The following is an 18455-nucleotide window of genomic DNA, read 5'->3' as shown; positions in this document are numbered from 1 at the left end:
AAAAATCTGACAAGGAAAAAAAATGTTCAAAGGAACAGTGGTTCAGCACTGGAGCGGGTGCCCAGAGGCATGGTGGGATGAAGCCTGACTTGGAAAAGCATGGAGCACCCCAGTCTGACTTTGATGTTGGCCCTGCATTGAGCTGAAGGTTGGATCAGCTGGTCCTTTCCAGCCCCAACTATCCATCTCATGGGAGGCTGAAAGCTCAGTGCAGCCACTGTGTGGTGAAACAACAGGTGTGGGCACCTTCCGCTTCTCTAGGGTGTTGTGGTAGAGCTTGCTTAGACTGTCCAAGCAGGCAACACCAACCAGCTGGGCACCACAGCAGATGCCGATGCACAAACACAGTCAACTGATGTTCAGTAGCTAGAAAAGCTGCTTTAGGCCAGAACCACATGTAACTGGTTTGGAAAGAGCACTACATTTTTTATTAGTATTATTATTTTTTTAAAGAGTTTGCTTGTCAACAGAGAAAATAATGGAAACATAAGGGGCTTATGTCTTTCCAGCTCCCTTTAATTTCAGTGTCAAATGTGCCTTTAAATCCATCTGAAAGTGCAGAGGGCTGCATTTTAGCATTCTGTCAACAAAACCCAGTGTATTTCAAAGCTTGCTGATCTGGGATGAAGCAGAACTGAATAGAAATGGTGACTACAGAGCTACTGACAGAACATTTGGAAAAAAAAAACAACCAACAAACACAGCAACAAACCAAAGACTGTTGCCCTTTGCCTTGCTAGATCCAGCCTGGATCTCACCAAACAAGCCATTTATTGGTTTCCAGGGAGGGAAGGCTATATTGCTTGGAAAAGTCAAGGAGTAGTCTACCAAAAAACTTCTACGTCGACACAGGAAAGAATTTGTGGCAAAACATTGAACAGAAAAGATGGTTTCTATGATGTTTCTCTTAGGGGAGAGTTGGATTGAAGGATCATCGGGGTAAGAAAACTCAATTACCAATGAGCACACCAAAAAATCCCAGGTGACAGGCAATTGCGGGGCAGTGGCTGCGCAGGAGGCAGCCCTGGGCCAGCTGATGGGCAGGCTGCAGGCAGAGGCCAGAGTGAAGAATCCTGCCAGCTCAACAGATGGATTAAGCCAAGCCAACTTGAGACATGAATTAAACCCAGGCTTTTACCAAATCTGGTATTTCTGGATTTTAAGAAGGTCAGCAACTCTAAAATAATGTACTTGAACTTTTATGTACTGTTTCCTCTATTTACCTGGTAGAGTCGAGAACCACAACTAGCATACACAAAGCTTGCTTTTTTTTTTTTTTTTTTTCCCCAATCCTTCTACCTACGTATATGGAGAATTACTGGGACAAATACGTTCAGGTAAGTTTCTCAATACATATATGTTAGTTCAAAGGAAAGTCATAGACAGCCCCATAAAGGAATCAATCTATTGTCAGTGAACATTATCCTCCTGAACTTATCACAAGTACATTCAGAAGAAATTCCAGATCAGAATGATGTCAGTTTACTTCCAGCTTCAGAGATCCTGTTTATGAAACCCCTGGAGAGAAAAGGAAATAGATGGATGGCTGCCAGCTAAGCCTATTTGTCATAAATACGCCCTGTAGCACCTTCTGGAAACCCACGCTATCTCTAAACACATTTTTGGCCAACAAACTGTTTAATACAAGATGCTCCACCTTTCCGTTTTACTTGAAAGGCTCTAGTTACCTCTACAAACTGAACATAAAATAGCTACATTCACACTTTGACATGTGGAAGAATAAAATATGGAACTGATTAGAAACCTACCAATGTACTGACCAGCCCTTCTTCCTCCTGCGCTGCCTCTCTCTCTGGCCACCTCCCTCTGTATTCTATTTAATGAAACTACAAGCCTCTCACAACTGAGAAGTTGCCTTTGTATCTGCAAAGTGCCATGGACCCTTCTCCCCACACACGCACATCGGTGGCTAAGGAAGAACAATATGGAATAAATTTTCCATTTTTTTTTAACACGTTTTGTCTTCCCTGAAGGAGAAGTTCTGGGGCTGGGGGTGGATCTGAGTTTTCCTGGTAGGAATTATCTTCTTCCCTGTCTGTTTCTCCCAAGGCTCAAGGCCCAGTAATCCACAGCTAAGTAGAGGCATGTTTCATGCCTATTTATAAACATGTGCAAAGAAGAAAGTTTAAGGAGCTATGGCCAAACTCTGCCTTGTTTTTTAACCTTGTGTTGAAGTGAGTGGAGTTGCCAAGGTATAAACAAGAACAAAATTCAGCTTTGTATAATTTATTTTTAAACTGACTTCCTGTTAACTTCTGTCTTTAAAGAGCAACAAACAACTAACGTCGCCCCACAACCCACCAGTACAGAACAAAACACCCACAAATCCCTCCAAACTCAGGAATCTCATCACTTTAGGAAAGATCAGTTTCTAAGTAGCAGAGACACAAAGGAAGAACGGGGAAGCTGAGATCTCAGCTCTGCATTAATTGGCAACAATACCAGAAGTTGTAAAAAAAGAGGCCTCAGATCAGATACAATAACCTGCTCCCTCAGTTCATTGAAAGCTGAATGTTTTTTTCTCTTTGCAATGCTGTAGACAAGGAGACAGATTTCAAACCAAGACGACTGACCGCGAGACAGAAACCCCAACAATCAAAGAGACTGGGGGACTAATCTGGTGACTCAGCACAACCAAACTTAGATTGGTTTTACTAGTGAAATGAGTTGTAATTAATAAAGCTTCTCAGTTTTCAATCAGCAGTGACTCTGTGCTTTGTTAAACTCCCGAGTAACCCCACTGGATTCTTTCTCTTCCTGTATGATTTATTATTCTGAATATAGAGGGTTTTGAGTGGCAAAGGTTAGGTGTGTTTTTAAGAGGAAAAAAAAAAGAGATACCATTAAGTTCAAGCAGGGACATGATTGTGACATGAAGGATTGGATCCCACATCAACAAGCATCAGGAAATTCCCTTTTTGAACTTTTACTTCCCTTCTGGCACCATTCCTTGATACACTATTATTGCAAGGCCTGAAAGGCATCCCAAGCCCCCTTTTCTGTGCAGAGGGAGGACAGAAACGGCCCCATGTGGGAGATGGAGCTCCCCTTGGGTAGGAAGATGGGCCTGGAGCAATTGTGGTGTGCCATGCTCCACTGCTGCATGCTCTTAGAATCACAGAATCATTTTGATTGGAAGAGACCATCAAGATCATCGAGTTCAACCATAACCTAACTCTGCCACTAAACCATGTCCCCAAGACCTTGTCTAAATGCCTTCTAAACACCTCCAGGGATGGTGACTCCATCACTTCTCTGGGCAGCCTGTTCCAATGCCTGACACCCCCTTCCATGAAGAAATGTTTCCTAATATCCAATCTAAACCTCCTCTGGTGCAACTTGAGGCCATTTCCTCTTGTCCTATCACTTGCTACTTGGGAAAGAGACCAACCCCCTCCATGCTACAATCTCCTTTCAGGTAGTTGTAGACAGCGATAAGGTCTCTCCTCAGCCTCCTTTTCTCCAGGCTGAACAGCCCCAGTTCCCTCATCAGACTTGTGCTCCAGGCCCCTCACCAGCTTTGTCACCTCCTCTGCACTTTCTCCAGCACCTCCATGTCTTTCCTGTAGTGAGGGCCCCAAAACTGAATACAGGATTCGGGGTGCGGCCTCACCAGCGCCAGGTACAGGGGCCCCCGCACAGGAGCCCAAAACGCTGGCGAAATTGCAGGATGGTGTTTGCACTCCCTCCCCCAATTTCCCTGTTCTCCCCTCCCCTTGGCCTCTCCTAGCGGTCTGTGTGGCTCTACCTGTCCCCAGTTTCCACAGCACACAGGGAAAGGGGTCAGGCGCCCTCCAGGGGTTCCACTCCGCCGTTTCTTTGCGGCACCACACCCCAGCCATTGGTCCCACTCGCGTTTCCCCCGTGCGAGTGGCACCGCGAAAGCGCAGCAGCCCATCCACGCCCCTAAGGCCAACCCCGCTGCGGGGCGCAACTTCTTCTCCCGCCCCGCCTCTGTGCCCGCCCCGGGGAGGGCGCTGCGCCGGGCTGAAGGAAGCGCCTGCGCGCTGTAGCCGCCGGCGCAAGCGCGGGGCCGGAAGCGGGGCAAGCTGCGACGCCGGTGAGCAGCCATGAGCTTCCTCATCGACTCCAGCATCATGGTTACTTCCCAGGTACCCCGCTGCTGCGCGGAGCAGACCCCTTCCCCGCAGAGGGGGTGAGGCGGGGAGACGAAGTGGGTCATACCGCGGCCGTGGCCCGCTCGCCACCCCTCCAGCATCGGCCGTTTGGAGTGCGTGGGGGCGTTGCCTGCGGGCGCGCATGCGCACGGCCCGGCGTTAACGGCCGTGCTGCCGCCCGCGGTACCGGCCCTGCTGCCCGGGCCCCCTTCGCCGTCCGTGGCTCAGCGGCTAGTTTGTGCCCTTGTGGCTGCCCGACCCTTTTCTATCGCCTGAGCTCCCGTGGCAGGAGAAGATAAGGTGTATGCATCTTTGGACGGCTTTCTTACGTGTCACGGTGACCGTTGCCCTCATGCAATTAATTGTCAAGTCAGAGTGTGATGCGTGAAGAGGTTCATTAAATAAGGTTGTGAGGAATAGGGCTTTTCTTGTAAATACTGCATCACTTCTATACATTTAAGGTTTTTTCGTTGGAACAGAAAGGGAAGTTCACCTTTCTGTTCTCTCTGTACTACTTATTTTGGTTTTGATATTCTTCAAGAAACCTTACCATTTGTGTCTTTAGGCCCTGGTTTGCTACTGAGGAGTTTGCTTGTTTACAACTTTGGAAGATTTTTCATTATCTGCTTTAAGGAATATACAAAGACACCATGAAAACCTCTTTCTCCATTGATCCATCTGTGATTTGGAACTTCCTTCTGCTTTTTCTTTCTGCTGCCAACGAAGTCATCTTTCAGCTTGTCTTTGCTTTACAGCAGCTGAATTCACCTAGAAGCCCTTTAAAACATTTCCTGCCATTTACTCTTTATCATTAGGAAGTGGGCTGTCATCTTAACATACTTGAAGCTGTCTTATTGTTTTGTGGGAGGAAATACCCTCTTCTTCTTCATTAACTTCCTTTGCTACTAATTTATCTTGTCATTGTCTTTGACCCGCCTCTTCTCCTTGCCACCCTACTCACTCCTCAGTAAGCATCTAAATACCCTTTCTTCCCATCTTCCTCTGTGGCAACTGAGGTGGTCCAACTGTTTGTATCTGCCCAAAGGGCAAGGTTCTGCTCCCTCTTCACTTCCACTTTGCTGCACAGTCATACTCTTTTCTTTGTGGTCTCTCCCGTATTTGGTTTCTATAAATTTAACTGAATCACAGAGTGATCTGATAAACTTCAGAGCTGGTGTGAAATTTTTGTTCTCTAATGAGGAGGGATGAGCTGAGGAAAGAGGACCTTTCCTTTCTCAACAGAAGTCATATACAGACTTTCATGCACAACTGTGGGGTTTTCTTGACAGTTTTCAGGACAGCTTTCGGCCATTTCTTAGAGGTATAGTGTCCTTCTTGGTAATGATTTGATTTTTGCTCCCATCATTTGCTTTGTATTCTAACATCTAACTTATCAAATTACATTTATTTGATTTGTGATGATAGCTTTACATCTTCCCATCATCTTCAAAAGTATCAAGTTAGATATTTAATATCTGCGTGTAATTGTCAAAAGCTCAAGAATTTTCTGATTTAATGTGTAACGGTCACCTGGAGTGTCTTGGAGTGTGAATTCTTAAGGTAGTGCCTTTCTATGCTTTTGTACAGTCCTTAACACACTGAAAATCTAATCTTTATATAACTTCATCTGTTACTATTGTACTTGATTATCTCCTCATCTCTTTACTTATTTCTTTTTGAAGTGTTTGTCTCTACCTTTTTCCTCTTTTGCGTTAAGTGAGGAATTACTATATGTAAATATCACTTATCGTACTACTGTGACTTACGACCTGTAGGTAGGAGGCTTGTGGAAGATCTTTTTGCTATCAATTACTTTCAGGTCTGAAGTCCTCCTCAAACAAGTTTTACCAGCTGTTGCCAATCACTAGACCTTATTCTTATTTTAGTTCTTTTGAGGCAAATGTTTGATCTTCCTTTCTCAGCTCTCCAGGTATTCCATGTCTGTTAATCATGTTGTTCTGTTACCTTTGCTCCTACAAGTTGCTCCTGATGCAGAGTGGAATTGTCCACAATGATTCCTGTGGTTTTGTCTTTGAAAGTTTCCTGTGTCCACAAAAGGCCAGTTGCTCTGGCCTTTTCTATGTGCTCTTGAAAATAAATACTGTCTTTGTCTTGTGCTTTCTAGCATATTGTGATTTTTCTCTTTACTTGGGTCAAAACTGTCTTTATAAAAAAAAATTAGTATCTTCTGAATTATCTTTTTGCTTTGGTTCTTTTAAATCGTTACACTCGTTTTTAGTGTTTTGAGGAATAGACGGGGCTACCCATGTAAGGCCTGATAGCGCAGTCTCCTTTTTCTGGCTGAAGATGGGTAGTTACAGTTTTGACCACATTGTTTAAGTTGTATTTATTTCATGTAACTCATCTGCAAAATAGTTGTGGTATTAAGTCCATCTCCTGAGGTGTGTGTGTTGAAACTTAACTAAGTTTTTGTCAAGTGATCTGAGAGCCATGGAAATGCAAAGCATTGTCGGCTTGTCATGCTTTACGTACCTTTTCTGTGTGGCTTTCTGCAACTCTGGATTGTGGTTTGAGGCATTCAGCTCTGCCTTTTCCCTGCCTTAGAGATGCTTTTAAAACATTTCTCCCACATTTTATTGGTGTGTAACCAGATCCAGTGTTAAGACCATTCCAGAAAAATCAAATGCACTTGTAGTCTGAAAGAAATGGCACATATTTTTATAAAATGTGCTCATCCTTAGAAGATGTGTATTGTGGACATTCAGGTGTTTACTTTTCCTCTGTCACTGTGTTTCCTGTAAAAACTATACACTTTAATTCTGTGGATAGAAGAGTGAAACAAGAAACAACAGTGCCAAGGATTCTAGCAGGCCAGGAACTGAAAAATTATGAGCACTTGGGAATATAGGAATGGGCTGTCATAACTGGATCTTCTGGAAGGTCATAGCTTTCTGTGTCTGCTATACTAGAACATTTAAAATATTATTCTCTCCGTGGTACCATGGCAATTTTTAATCTTCTGTGGATCTTGGGTACTCTGGCCTAGCTCTCTGCCTTCCATTTCTTTCATCTCCGGTCAGCAGTGAAATAGCTTTGTATTTTGCAAGTTGCTGGATACAGATGTTAAGTGCTTCATCTCTTCTGCAGGTGCTGTTCTTTGGATTTGGGTGGCTGTTCTTCATGCGTAAGCTCTTCAAGGATTATGAGGTGAGAAGGAGCCTTTCATTACTATTCTGTATCTCAAATGTTACTTCCAATTACAGAAATATTTTTGAAACTGCATTTGGCCTTTTTTCTCTCTTTAAGCCCTCTTATTTCTAATTTTCTTTACTGTTACTTTCGTTTCCTCTTGTGCTTTTATTTAAAAGACTCCTAGATATCTGAATAAATGGGTTCTTCTGAGACCACTGAAAGTTTCTATATTGGGTACTGTGAGACGAAAATAAAGTGAAGGAGGTGCAGGGATAGTAGGAAACTCTTTTGCCTTATGCTTGACTAAGCCTGCCTTACGTAATTGTAAAATTTTTGTGACAAAGTCAAATTCAGTGGTTAACTTTCAACTCAGCAAGGTATGTTTGGTGTGGCTGTCTTGTTTGTGAGGATCAGATAGGATAAAACTATCAATTATCCCTAAAGGGGTATGAAAGAATATAGTCTAGGTCAGAGATGCCTTAAGTGCAAGCCAAATTCAGACCCCAAAAGTTTTTCTGATATAGATCTTATTTTTAAATCTAAGGTTAAGATGAAAGAGCTCTGTTAGCAAGGGTCTATCATTAGTCATGCTGACATAGGGCACTGCATGCTTGACATCTCATCTGTGTAAGGCATCTCTGTTAAATGTGCTGATAGCTACTATCAGCGTTATACTGAGCAACTTATGAGTTTGCCCTCTGCTTTCAAACAGGCTGCTGGTTTCTTCCTGTTTAGATAAAGGGCAAGGTGCCTTGAAACAGGAGACCCAGTTGTGTGCCATTGTGTCTTGTGTTTTTTTGTTTTGTTACCTGAGGATTATCAGAATGCCATTCTGGAAATGTAAATGCCTGATGTCTCTGGCTTATTTTCTCCACTGCAGGTACGACAGTATGTGGTCCAGGTGATCTTCTCTGTGACTTTTGCCTTCTCTTGTACCATGTTTGAACTCATCATCTTTGAGATTTTGGGGGTGCTGAACAGCAGGTGAGTCTGGTCCAGGTGATCTTCTCTGTGACTTTTGCTTTCTCTTGTACCATGTTTGAACTCATCATCTTTGAGATTTTGGGGGTGCTGAACAGCAGGTGAGTCTGGGTACTCACTCAAGGACTAGCCTGCCTTGTGTTCAACAGCTTCAGTCCAACTTCTAAATGAATGGATTAGTCTTGGGTTGAGGAAATTGTATGAGAAAATTGTCAACAGCTCAGCAAATATGTGTGAGCAGCAGGATTTGTTTATTTGGCAGAACATGGGACAAGAAGACATAAACTCCTGATTTTCCACGCAGTTGCTATTAGTCTGGTCTAGGTCCTTAGGGCAAGGCTTTAGTCTTTGGCTTTCTCCATTTGTGTAGTTAAAAGAAACAGTTGCTTTATGGGAGTGTTGTGAGGCTTCATATCATGCTGAAGGGCACTTTCCAGATGTTAAGGACAAAAGAAGCTGTAAGCACTAGTTTTTCTGTGGTGGTCAGAGCAGCAAATAAGATGTGAAGCTAACTGTGGAGTCAGAACTACTTCTGTAATAATACAGTATTTGTGAATCAAAGACTTATTCTCCTTTGACATAGGGTGAGGACTTCTACATAAAGGGGGTGTTAAACGCTGTCTACTTCAGAAGTCGGTAGAAAAGAGAAGATAGAACAGTAACATGTAGAGGCTAGCTGGGGTTTCCTATTTATTCTTTCTCATCATACTACTGCAAGAGAGCAGTCAAAGGAGTTGAAAGGGAAGAAGTACAAAACTGATAAAAGGTAATGCTAGTTCTGACTGTATGTTATTAATCTGTAGAGCTTCAAGCCAGTGGGATCACTGAGGAGAATGCTTTTATAAGCTTCAATAAAGGGCTGGACATCAATATAGATGAAAATGTTTGCCTCTGAATTAACTAGGAAAAAGTGACAAAGATCCTCATAATTTCTCCTTCCCCAAGGCATAAAGAGGATAAATGTTAATACTGGGAACAAGACATGTATTTTTCTGTTCAAACTAAGTGAAAAGTCACTTTGGCCAAGATGAATCTCATCTGCATTTGACTAATCTCCTTTAGTCAGAGCAGTATAGATTATTTTGGTATGCATGTATATTTTAAAATTCTTGCTTTGCAGTGTCTTGGACAGGAGACAACTCACTTTGAAGTGAAGCACGTTGAATTATGAACATTAAATATTCTTAATCTTTTGTACTTGAATTAGCCATTTTTTGACTCAGCCACTCATAACAAAAAATTACTGCTTAAATGTATTTTTCATTTACTGTTCAACTAGATGAGCGGTAAATCAAATGAATCATGCTGCAACTGACATTAGTAACTGTAGAGAATACAGTATCTGATAAAATAACCCAGTGTGTTTTTCTGGATACTTGCTGATTTTGAAATGCACATTTTTGAGCTCTGTATTAAAAACAAAAAAGCCAAAACAACCCAAACCAGTAAACAAAATTCAGAATATTCTGTATGCTAGGCCAATATTATCCGATGCTTGATGTAGTTTGAAAGGATTGCACTGACATACAATTGTCCTAGAGAAACTTGTTCTATCATGATAGTGTGCTAATTAGTATTTTGACTTTTTTTTAGCTCTCGGTATTTTCACTGGAAGCTGAACCTGTGTGTCATTTTGCTCATCCTAGTCTTCATGGTACCCTTCTACATTGGTTACTTTGTTGTGAGCAATATCAGATTATGTGAGTACTTGGTTTATGGCAGTGTGGCTTCTAATTTTTCTGAGAGATGTGTTGGTCGCTATGCCCATAGTTCCCTTCTTCCTCTGGCTTTGTTCTGGCTGGATAATTTCTCTTTGGAACTTAATGCTTTAGCATTAACTGTTATCGAGCAGGTAGGAGATACTTTACCCCAACAAATTTAGCTTTTCTTTATGTGTTTTGACACATAAAATTGAGCGCTTTAGAGTAACATTACTGGAATTTGTTCCTTTACAATGTTAAGCTTGCAGCCAAACTCTGGAGCCCTTGGCAAGGCTGTGTTGTTCTGCTAGGGGTTAAAAGAAATGAGCCAGAGCAGCTCAGGCGGAAAAGCTCAATAAATTACCTTTGCTTTTTTTGCTTACTGCTGTCTGGATGAGGCCTCTTCCATGCGCTAATGGATGCTTACCCTTGAGCTATTGATATTCCTCACTCTTTTGTATTAAGCTTCAGCATGTAGGTTGGGACTATTTAATGTGTAGTTTGGTCAGGAAGATGAGGTATTGAAGTTTCATGTTCAGGGTCAGACAAGAAAGATGCAGCCAAGTGATCCCCTGTTCATAGTGGAGCCCCCTTCACACGTCCATGGGGAAAAGCCAAAGTGGTGCGTGGCTGTGTTAGCTCTTGCAAGGGGTCTTGTCTCAAAGAGGTGGTTCTGTAGGAAATGAAGGGGTGCATACTGCTGGCTGTGGCTCCAGCAGCTGACACCTGCTTTGACCACCTGTGCTCAAAGCAGCCTTCAGACCAATGTAGCGATTTTGTAAGCTTGAAAAAGCCCTAAAGGAAGAACTTCTATAAAATACTGTTGTGTTTTTTTGTTCTCTCCATTAGTGCACAGACAGAAACTGCTTTTTGCCTGTGTTCTTTGGTTGACGTTCATGTATTTCTTCTGGAAACTGGGAGATCCATTTCCTATCCTCAGCCCAAAACATGGTGAGTTTCATCCTCTTGCTCATTCTTGCCCTACTGAAAGTAGGATTTGTTGTCTCACTTTTATCTTGGAGCTATTATTATGTTATCTCAGCTCTGCAGTTGAGACTGTAGAGGTAGTTCTTGCAACTGAGGGTCCGCTCTGCTTTGAATCTGAAGATCGTTGGACTGACAGAAATGGGTGGGCATACCTAGAATTATTTGCATTAGTTTTCTTCCAATGCCACAGGAAAGCTTCAGGGCAGTGAATTAGTCCTAACTGAACCTAGAGTATGTAAGAACACAGTGTACTGTTTGAGGACTTTCCTTCATTTGCACAAAAAGTTGATCACAATTTTTATTAATTTGTTTCTTCTTTGGAGACTAAGACTAATTTATGTGAGAAGAGAATTGACAACCAATCCTTCATCTGATGTTTTTCAGTCAGATTGTTTCTTGGGACTGAAATCAGATCAGTTTAACATAGGTGGCTGTCTAGTTGATAAAACATTTCAGGGTGCCTAAACACCAGAGCTCTATAGACTGTAGCCAGCAACATGTCTGGCAGCACGTTCTAGCTTCGGAACAGCTTCGTACACCACCTAAGCCTAAAGATAGTATGGTTGTATGGTGCTAGAATGGGAATTGGTAAATCCTGCTGGATGCCGGAGCTATTTATGTTCCAAATTAGCTTGGGTATCTCTGTGTTGCAGTCACAGAACCAAGAGTATTTATAGTGTGAGGATACTGCATGCACTTGAGTTAATTTGGGTGCAAAAGAGTTTGTTAACATGTGCACAACTGTACTGAATCCTTTGGGTACCTAAGTGTGTCTTGTAGCACTATAAGAACAGAACTATTTGTCTCCTGGGTTTCCTGTGTACCTTGTATTGTCATTATCTGCTGCACTGGAAAATTATTTATATATTGTTCTCAACAGGTGAAATTCAGTCAGTTTCGCTCCAGTTGGTGAATATCTGTCTGCATAGATAAATGTCAGCTTAATCTTTCTGTTTTCTAGGAGGCTGCTTTATGCTGTACTAATCTGTAAGAGAAAAATTGAAGGATACCAGCTGCTGTAGGGTCTGCTCACCCTTTCATCTGTGATCCTTTAACTTTCGTTTTGCAATTGTGTAATTTGCCACTGAAACACAGAAGCTACTGTATAGTGCAGATCCCACTGCCCACTTTTCATTGCCAAGAAAAACATGTAGCTACTCTGAGTTGCAGAAAGTGCTTGAGTTGGCAGAATATGCTAACCCAATGGGAACTTAGCTATGGGGTTTAGGTAATCCTCTTCAGATCACTGAAAAGATTTTGTGCAGCTGCATAATAACTGCAGATTTCCAGAACTGGTAGTGGGATGTTTTCTCTTTTTACATTCTGCTTTACAGGATGATACCTCCACTTAACAGGTGCACAGTGCCTTATCTTACGAGGTGTAGACCTAAGGTTAGAGCAAAGGATTCAGGGGATTCTAGGCTTTTTCTTTGCTGCTGTCCTTCTCGTTGCTTCTGCAGGGCTTTGTCATGTGGTGGTGGCCTAATTCAGACAGGTAGGGTCCTGTTGTGGAGGGAGACATGATAGAAGGCTGTGCTTAGTGAGCACCTCACACTGTAGTGCCTTTCTCAGTGTGCCTGCCCCCCAGCTCCCCTGCAGGTATGGTGGTGTGCTGCAGCTGGGGAATTGTTCTGACTATTGGGGCCCTTTCAAATACCTTCACTGACATCCTGTGCCAGAGGGTGCATTGCCTGGGGATGGTCATGGCCGCCTGCTGCAGCTGGGAAATGCACCGTTGATCAGAGCTCCAAATGGACTTCAGCAAGGCCTTTGACACTGTCTCCCATAATATACTCTTGCAGAAGCTGGTAGCCCATGGCTTGGACAAGTGTACTCTACGCTGGGTTAAGAACTGGCTGGAGGGCCGGGCCCAGAGAGTGCTGGTGAATGGGGCTGCATCCAGCTGGCGGCCAGTCACTAGTGGTGTTCCCCAGGGGTCAGTGTTGGGTCCAGTCCTGTTTAACATTTTTATTGACGATTTAGATGAGGGGATTGAGACCATCATCAGCAAATTTGCTGATGACACCAAGTTGGGAGGGAGTGTCGACCTGCTGGAAGGCAGGAGGGCTCTGCAGAGGGATCTGGATAGACTGGAAAAATGGGCTGATTCCAGTGGGATGATGTTCAACAAGGCCAAGTGCTGGGTGCTGCACTTTGGTCACAACAACCCCCTGCAGCGCTACAGGCTGGGCGCAGAGTGGCTGGAGAGCAGTCAGACAGAAAGGGACCTGGGGGTTCTAATTGACAGGAAGCTCAACATGAGCCAACAGTGTGCCCAGGTGGCCAAGAAGGCCAACGGTATTCTGTCCTGTATCAAAAATAGCGTGGTCAGCAGGACAAGGGAAGTGATCCTTCCCCTGTACTCTGCATTGGTGAGGCCACACCTGGAGTATTGTGTTCAGTTCTGGGCCCCTCAGTTCAGGAAAGACATTGAAGTGCTGGAGCGGGTCCAGAGAAGAGCAACACGACTGGTGAAGGGACTTGAACATAAGACCTATGAGGAGAGGCTGAGGGAGGTGGGGTTGTTTAGTCTAGAGAAGAGGAGGCTTAGAGGTGACCTCATCACTCTCTATAACTACCTGAAGGGAAGTTATAACCAGATGGGGATTGGTCTCTTCTCCCAGGCAGTTAGCAATAGGACAAGGGGGCATGGGCTTAAACTCTGCCAGGGGAAATTTAGGCTGGATATTAGAAAGAAATTCTTTACAGAGAGAGTGGTCAGGCATTGGAACGGCCTGCCCAGGGAGGTAGTGGACTTGCCGTCCCTGGAGGTTTTTAAATTGAGATTGGACATGGCACTTAGTGGCATGATCTAGTAAATGGACTAGAGTTGGACCAAGGGTTGGACTCGATGATCTCTGAGGTCTTTTCCAACCCAGTCGATTCTGTGATTCTGTGAAATCAGGAGCCCTGGTTGCTCTGCAATTTGCTTAACAGCCCGCAGTTTGGGAGCTTGTAGTAGAAGGAAGGTTATGCTTTATTCAGTTACATGCTAGTATTCTAATAAAACTCTCATCTTTATCTGAGTTGGTAAAATATTCGTTTTATCTGACCTGATCACAAGAGAAGGGTTTCTGTGAGTGCTGTAGGGAAACATTGCTTTAGCCAGTGGAATGTCATGTCATTTTGAAGGCACCTCTGTTTTAACTGCTGCTGTCTGACAATGTATGGGGCAAAAGGCCAGTGTATTGTAGCATATTCTGTAGCTGGTATAAATCTCTATGCAGCTGCACGTGACTGGGTGTCTCGGTCCCCCTTTGTGAAGTCTTTTTGCCTTTTTTTCATCATTTATTCCCCTTCTCTGAAGCATGAAATGTGACTTGGCGCTTGGCCATCTCAGCTTTGCAGTCATGTAAGCTCCAAATGTGCTGTGTGTGGCAGCTGCTCTGTAACTAGCTCCCTAAAAAGTGGGTGATGTTTAGTAGCTCATGGCACTATATCCTGAGAAGACAGGTTGATGTCTGTGTTTAATGACTGACAAGAATAAATGCAATTTCAGTGCTTGGTGTTGGTTACAGCACAGGCTTGATGTTCATGCTGTTTTACATGAACATGTGCTTTCGAGTGCACTTGGTGCTCAGGTGGAATGCCTTATTAGTGATCACCTCAACAATGTGTGTGTCCACAAGATGAATACAGGACAGCCATGGGTATACCATAGCCTTTCGTGCTGTCATAACTCCTCTGTCCTACAAGCACGAATTGCTTCTGATCTGGAGGGGTCACTTCTAATGGCAATTGACAGGATAGGCCTTCTTCTCTATGGTCTAGACATTTTTGGACCACTTTGCCAGGGCTAACTGGTTCAGTAACTCTAATCCTAGTTATTGCAGAAGTGGCTTTGCAGAATATGCCTTCTTTATAGTGTCTCGTGGATGATCTGTGTTCCCCTCTCTGCAAAGTGCAATTCCTAGTGTTTTATTGATTTAGAACCAAAATGTTGTTAGTCCCCTCCAGATCTGCCTTCAGCTTCCTCATAGCTAGAATTTGCCCTCCCTGTTTTTAAGCAGGGTAATGTGGTTTCTGAGGGAGACTTTCTACCTCTATCTTTTCGTAGTCTCTCTCTGTACTTCATGTTATAATACCTCTGCGCATTGCAGTGGGAAGGCAATTGGATTCATTAAGCAGCTCTGTATGTGTGTTATGTTGTGAAGGCATCAAGTGTGTAGCAGAGTGAAGAGAACAAGGTTTCTAATGCTGTGTTTTTCTTCTCTCAGGAATCCTGTCTATAGAACAGCTTATCAGCCGTGTGGGTGTGATTGGGGTGACACTCATGGCTTTGCTCTCAGGATTTGGCGCTGTCAACTGTCCATACACTTACATGTCCTACTTTCTCAGGTAACTGCAGCCTTGTGAAATATTTCATCCATATTTTGAGTTTATTTTCCTGCTTTTCCTGTGGCATTGATTCAAGTTTTTCTATAACTTTTTCTGAATCTAGCTATTACCATGTATACATGCTAGAACCATTTCCATTGCTGAAGCATTTTCTCCTTATACAGGCTTCTCTCTTCTTTGTTTCATGAGCATGTGCATATTTCCTTGGAAATGTGCTAACAGGCCTAATTGGGTGTCTTCATTTTGCAGGAATGTGACAGATGCAGATATTCTGGCTTTAGAGCGACGACTCCTTCAAACTATGGATATGATTATTAGCAAGAAAAAAAGGTGAGAAGGCAGCAGTAGTGTGAAATTATTTATTTCAAGGCTTTTCAGTCAATATGGTATAAGATGGTTCTTGAAGTTAACAAAATTGTTAGTCTTGTCAGGGCTACATGTTCAGTGAAACAGGTGGCTGAATTGCATTGAGCTGTGTGGTGGTTCATTCTGGCCTGATATACAACTTATTTTTTTCCCAGGCATGTACACTAAATAGCACCCTTTCTTGCCACAGTGGCACAGATGAGGTTTCCAAATAAATTGTAACTCTCTAGTGGCAGTGTGACTACTCTGCAAGATGGGCACCTTTCTTTCCTGATGAGTAAGTGACCTCTAAACCACTGCAGCTGGTTCTCCTACTGGTGGTAGGGCACTTGGTTCGTACATAGTCAACCCTCTCCTGCTCTGTGGATCTGCTGTTTTCTGGTCAAAGCTGAAGCAGGCTAGTGAGTTGGTGTGGACACAGCTATATTCTTGCAAATGAAAATTCATGTTGCCAAATAGGATGTAGCATAGTGCACAAGCATGCCATCAGAACTCTGCTTTTGTTGGTTTAGCTTATTCCATGTACCTCAAGCGAAAAAACTACTTTTGGAAACAATGCAATTTCATTTACACTGAAAAGATTTTTGTCGCTCTTCCAAATTACATATTACCTGCCCTACTGGTTGTGCAGAATAAACACAATTACTGTAGTCACTTCAAAGGTTTAACTCTTTGACACTGAATTCCCCCAAACTTTACCTTTGGTGCGCTCCTATTTTAATCTACTCTTCTAATGTATGATGATGGAGATTTTTGGTAGTCTGACCTTGCTGAATTAGTCACCCGTGTGCCTAACTGTTGATCAGTGTTAGCATATAAAAGTGTAGTTAAAGCATAACTTTTTTCTTACCCATTGAAAATGTGAAGCGGTGAACAAATGTTAACTTGGTATTTGTGGTCATATATGAGGTGGTAAGTAGTGAGAGAATTTAATTATCAGGTCTAATTGATTTAATTGACTAAGAGCATACTAAAATACTGGCTTTGGAGTTAAAAGATACTGTGTAGTGCAGCTTCTGACTCTGTGCTCTTTGTTTTGTACAGTGTTTTTGGACTTCTGGTTCAGGTAGAGTGATGTTGGGGTAAAAGTAAGGACGTCTGGGGCTCGTAACTGGCTAGTACTTTCTTCTTATGGCCAGGAAATCTGAATGTAACAACTTTCTAACCATTATGAAGAGCCACATAAAGAGACTTAATCACAGTTATACTGAAGTTCATGTGTTTATGTTTAAAAAATCCCCCAAACCAAACAAACTCCAAAACACTGTGCAAGAAATAGCAAAAGCTTGCGCTCTGTAGGTTTCAGTCTGTTTTTGCTTTGACAGAGAGCAGTGGCTTGCATAATTGGACTATTTGCTCATATAAAGTGGAGTTTAAAAAGTTAGATTTGTATCAGTCCAAATGCAATCCAAATAATTTGACAGAACAAGCAGGAAAGCAGTATTTTAGTGTAGGATAAACGCTATACTTCCATAAATTGTCAGCTGGCCACCTTTTCAGTACTGCTGATAACTCGGAACTTCTCAGTGCCCCCCAGGGTATATAGAACGTAAAGCTTTTTTTTTTTTTTTTCCCTAATCTTGACATTTCTTCCCATACTGAACCTTATTCTTACTGGCTTTCTTGTCAGTGCGAGATAGTTGTTGAAAGCTGTTTCCCTGATGCTTTTTGCACAGGAATTGTTGTTGTCTCCTTCTGTATGGAAACTCGCCTCTGAGGTTGGCAGGTTCTTTATACTCATCCTTGCAGGTATGACATAACTAAGCCTCAGGTTTGAAATGCCTAGATTCTGTGACATCGTTGCTTCATTCTGCTTTATCTAAGAGTCAAATCAGCCTACCTGAAGTAGGTATATTGCATATCTACACAGGCAAAGTGTGTGATTTTTGTCTGTGGATCCTTTCTGTGACATCTCCAGAACTCCTGACTCTACTGTGTGGGTACAGAGATCCCTGTCACTTTTCAAAAGAAAAGATTTGTGTTTGTATACTTACAGCCTTGTGCTTCACTTTGACATTGCTGCAACACTGGATCGTTTGGGATGGAATGTGTGAATTGGGAAAACAAGGATTAAAAATGCAGTTCTTATATTTGACAGCTGTCAGGATGAATTGAATCGTTCCAAGATCTCTGTTATTTGTAGTCTGTGGGCTGTATGTGCTTTGTTGTGTTATGTGAGGTGCTCCAAGTGTTTTTCTTTTGCTGGATGTGAAGGAGGAGTGGTTTATTTATTTATTTATTTTTAATTACACTGCTTATCATCAACCTTGAAGAGCACTCAGTACCAAATGTAGCAATACTGGCTGCAGATACCAGAAAGGGCCTAAACACTGTCGAACCATGGATTGCCTTGACAATCCTATGAATAGTTTTCAGCTTAGGAGTGGATAACTGGCTCACAAATTTCAATGGGTAGAAATGTGAGGGAATGAGGCCAGAAGCCAGCACGGCTCATGGGGATTATGCTGCAGTGCACGTGGAGTGTGGGGGACAATATGCAGCTGCTGCTGTAGTGTTGGAATTAGCTTCAGGAGTCACGTTCAGATTGCCTGAAGCGTCTAATGGTTCAGGCCAATAATGGATTTATGTGTTTCTGCTTCATAACAGCTTGTCATGCAGACCAGTAGTGAGTGACAGCATATCAGAGAGTGCTCCTGTGCATGCCATCCAGCACTCACAGGTCTTTGGAAGAGGCAGATGTGCAGTGATAGAGAAGAAGTGTTCAAGGGGAGAGGGGAGCATGAGAAGCCTTCCAGTTCCTGAACTTGAGATAGCAGAGTCATGTGTTTGA

General features: G+C 42.9%; 1 protein-coding gene across 8 annotated transcripts in view; it reads left to right on the top strand.

Moving 5' to 3' along the window:
• The first annotated feature begins 3983 nt into the window (after window positions 1–3983).
• Window positions 3984–18455, top strand: part of GPR89B (G protein-coupled receptor 89B) — a 21772-nt gene continuing 7300 nt past the window's right edge. Inside the window, exons 1-7 of one of the 8 annotated variants that reach the window (XM_005511427.4) lie at window positions 3984–4133; window positions 7248–7307; window positions 8173–8276; window positions 9867–9973; window positions 10823–10924; window positions 15178–15298; window positions 15548–15628. In XM_005511427.4, coding sequence (XP_005511484.1) covers window positions 4092–4133; window positions 7248–7307; window positions 8173–8276; window positions 9867–9973; window positions 10823–10924; window positions 15178–15298; window positions 15548–15628 — 617 coding nt within the window. In that variant the 5' untranslated portion in view covers window positions 3984–4091. Of the gene's footprint in view, window positions 4134–4224; window positions 4442–7247; window positions 7308–8172; window positions 8375–9866; window positions 9974–10822; window positions 10925–15177; window positions 15299–15547; window positions 15629–18455 lie in introns of those variants that run through there. The other 7 variants (XM_065064950.1, XM_065064920.1, XM_065064940.1 and 4 more) reach the window with 7 other exon arrangements.

The sequence above is a fragment of the Columba livia genome, chromosome 1 (genome assembly GCF_036013475.1).
Source record: "Columba livia isolate bColLiv1 breed racing homer chromosome 1, bColLiv1.pat.W.v2, whole genome shotgun sequence".
Lineage (NCBI taxonomy): Eukaryota > Metazoa > Chordata > Aves > Columbiformes > Columbidae > Columba > Columba livia.
Note: the sequence above shows the minus strand (reverse complement) of the source record. Positions and strands in the feature narration are given on the sequence as shown.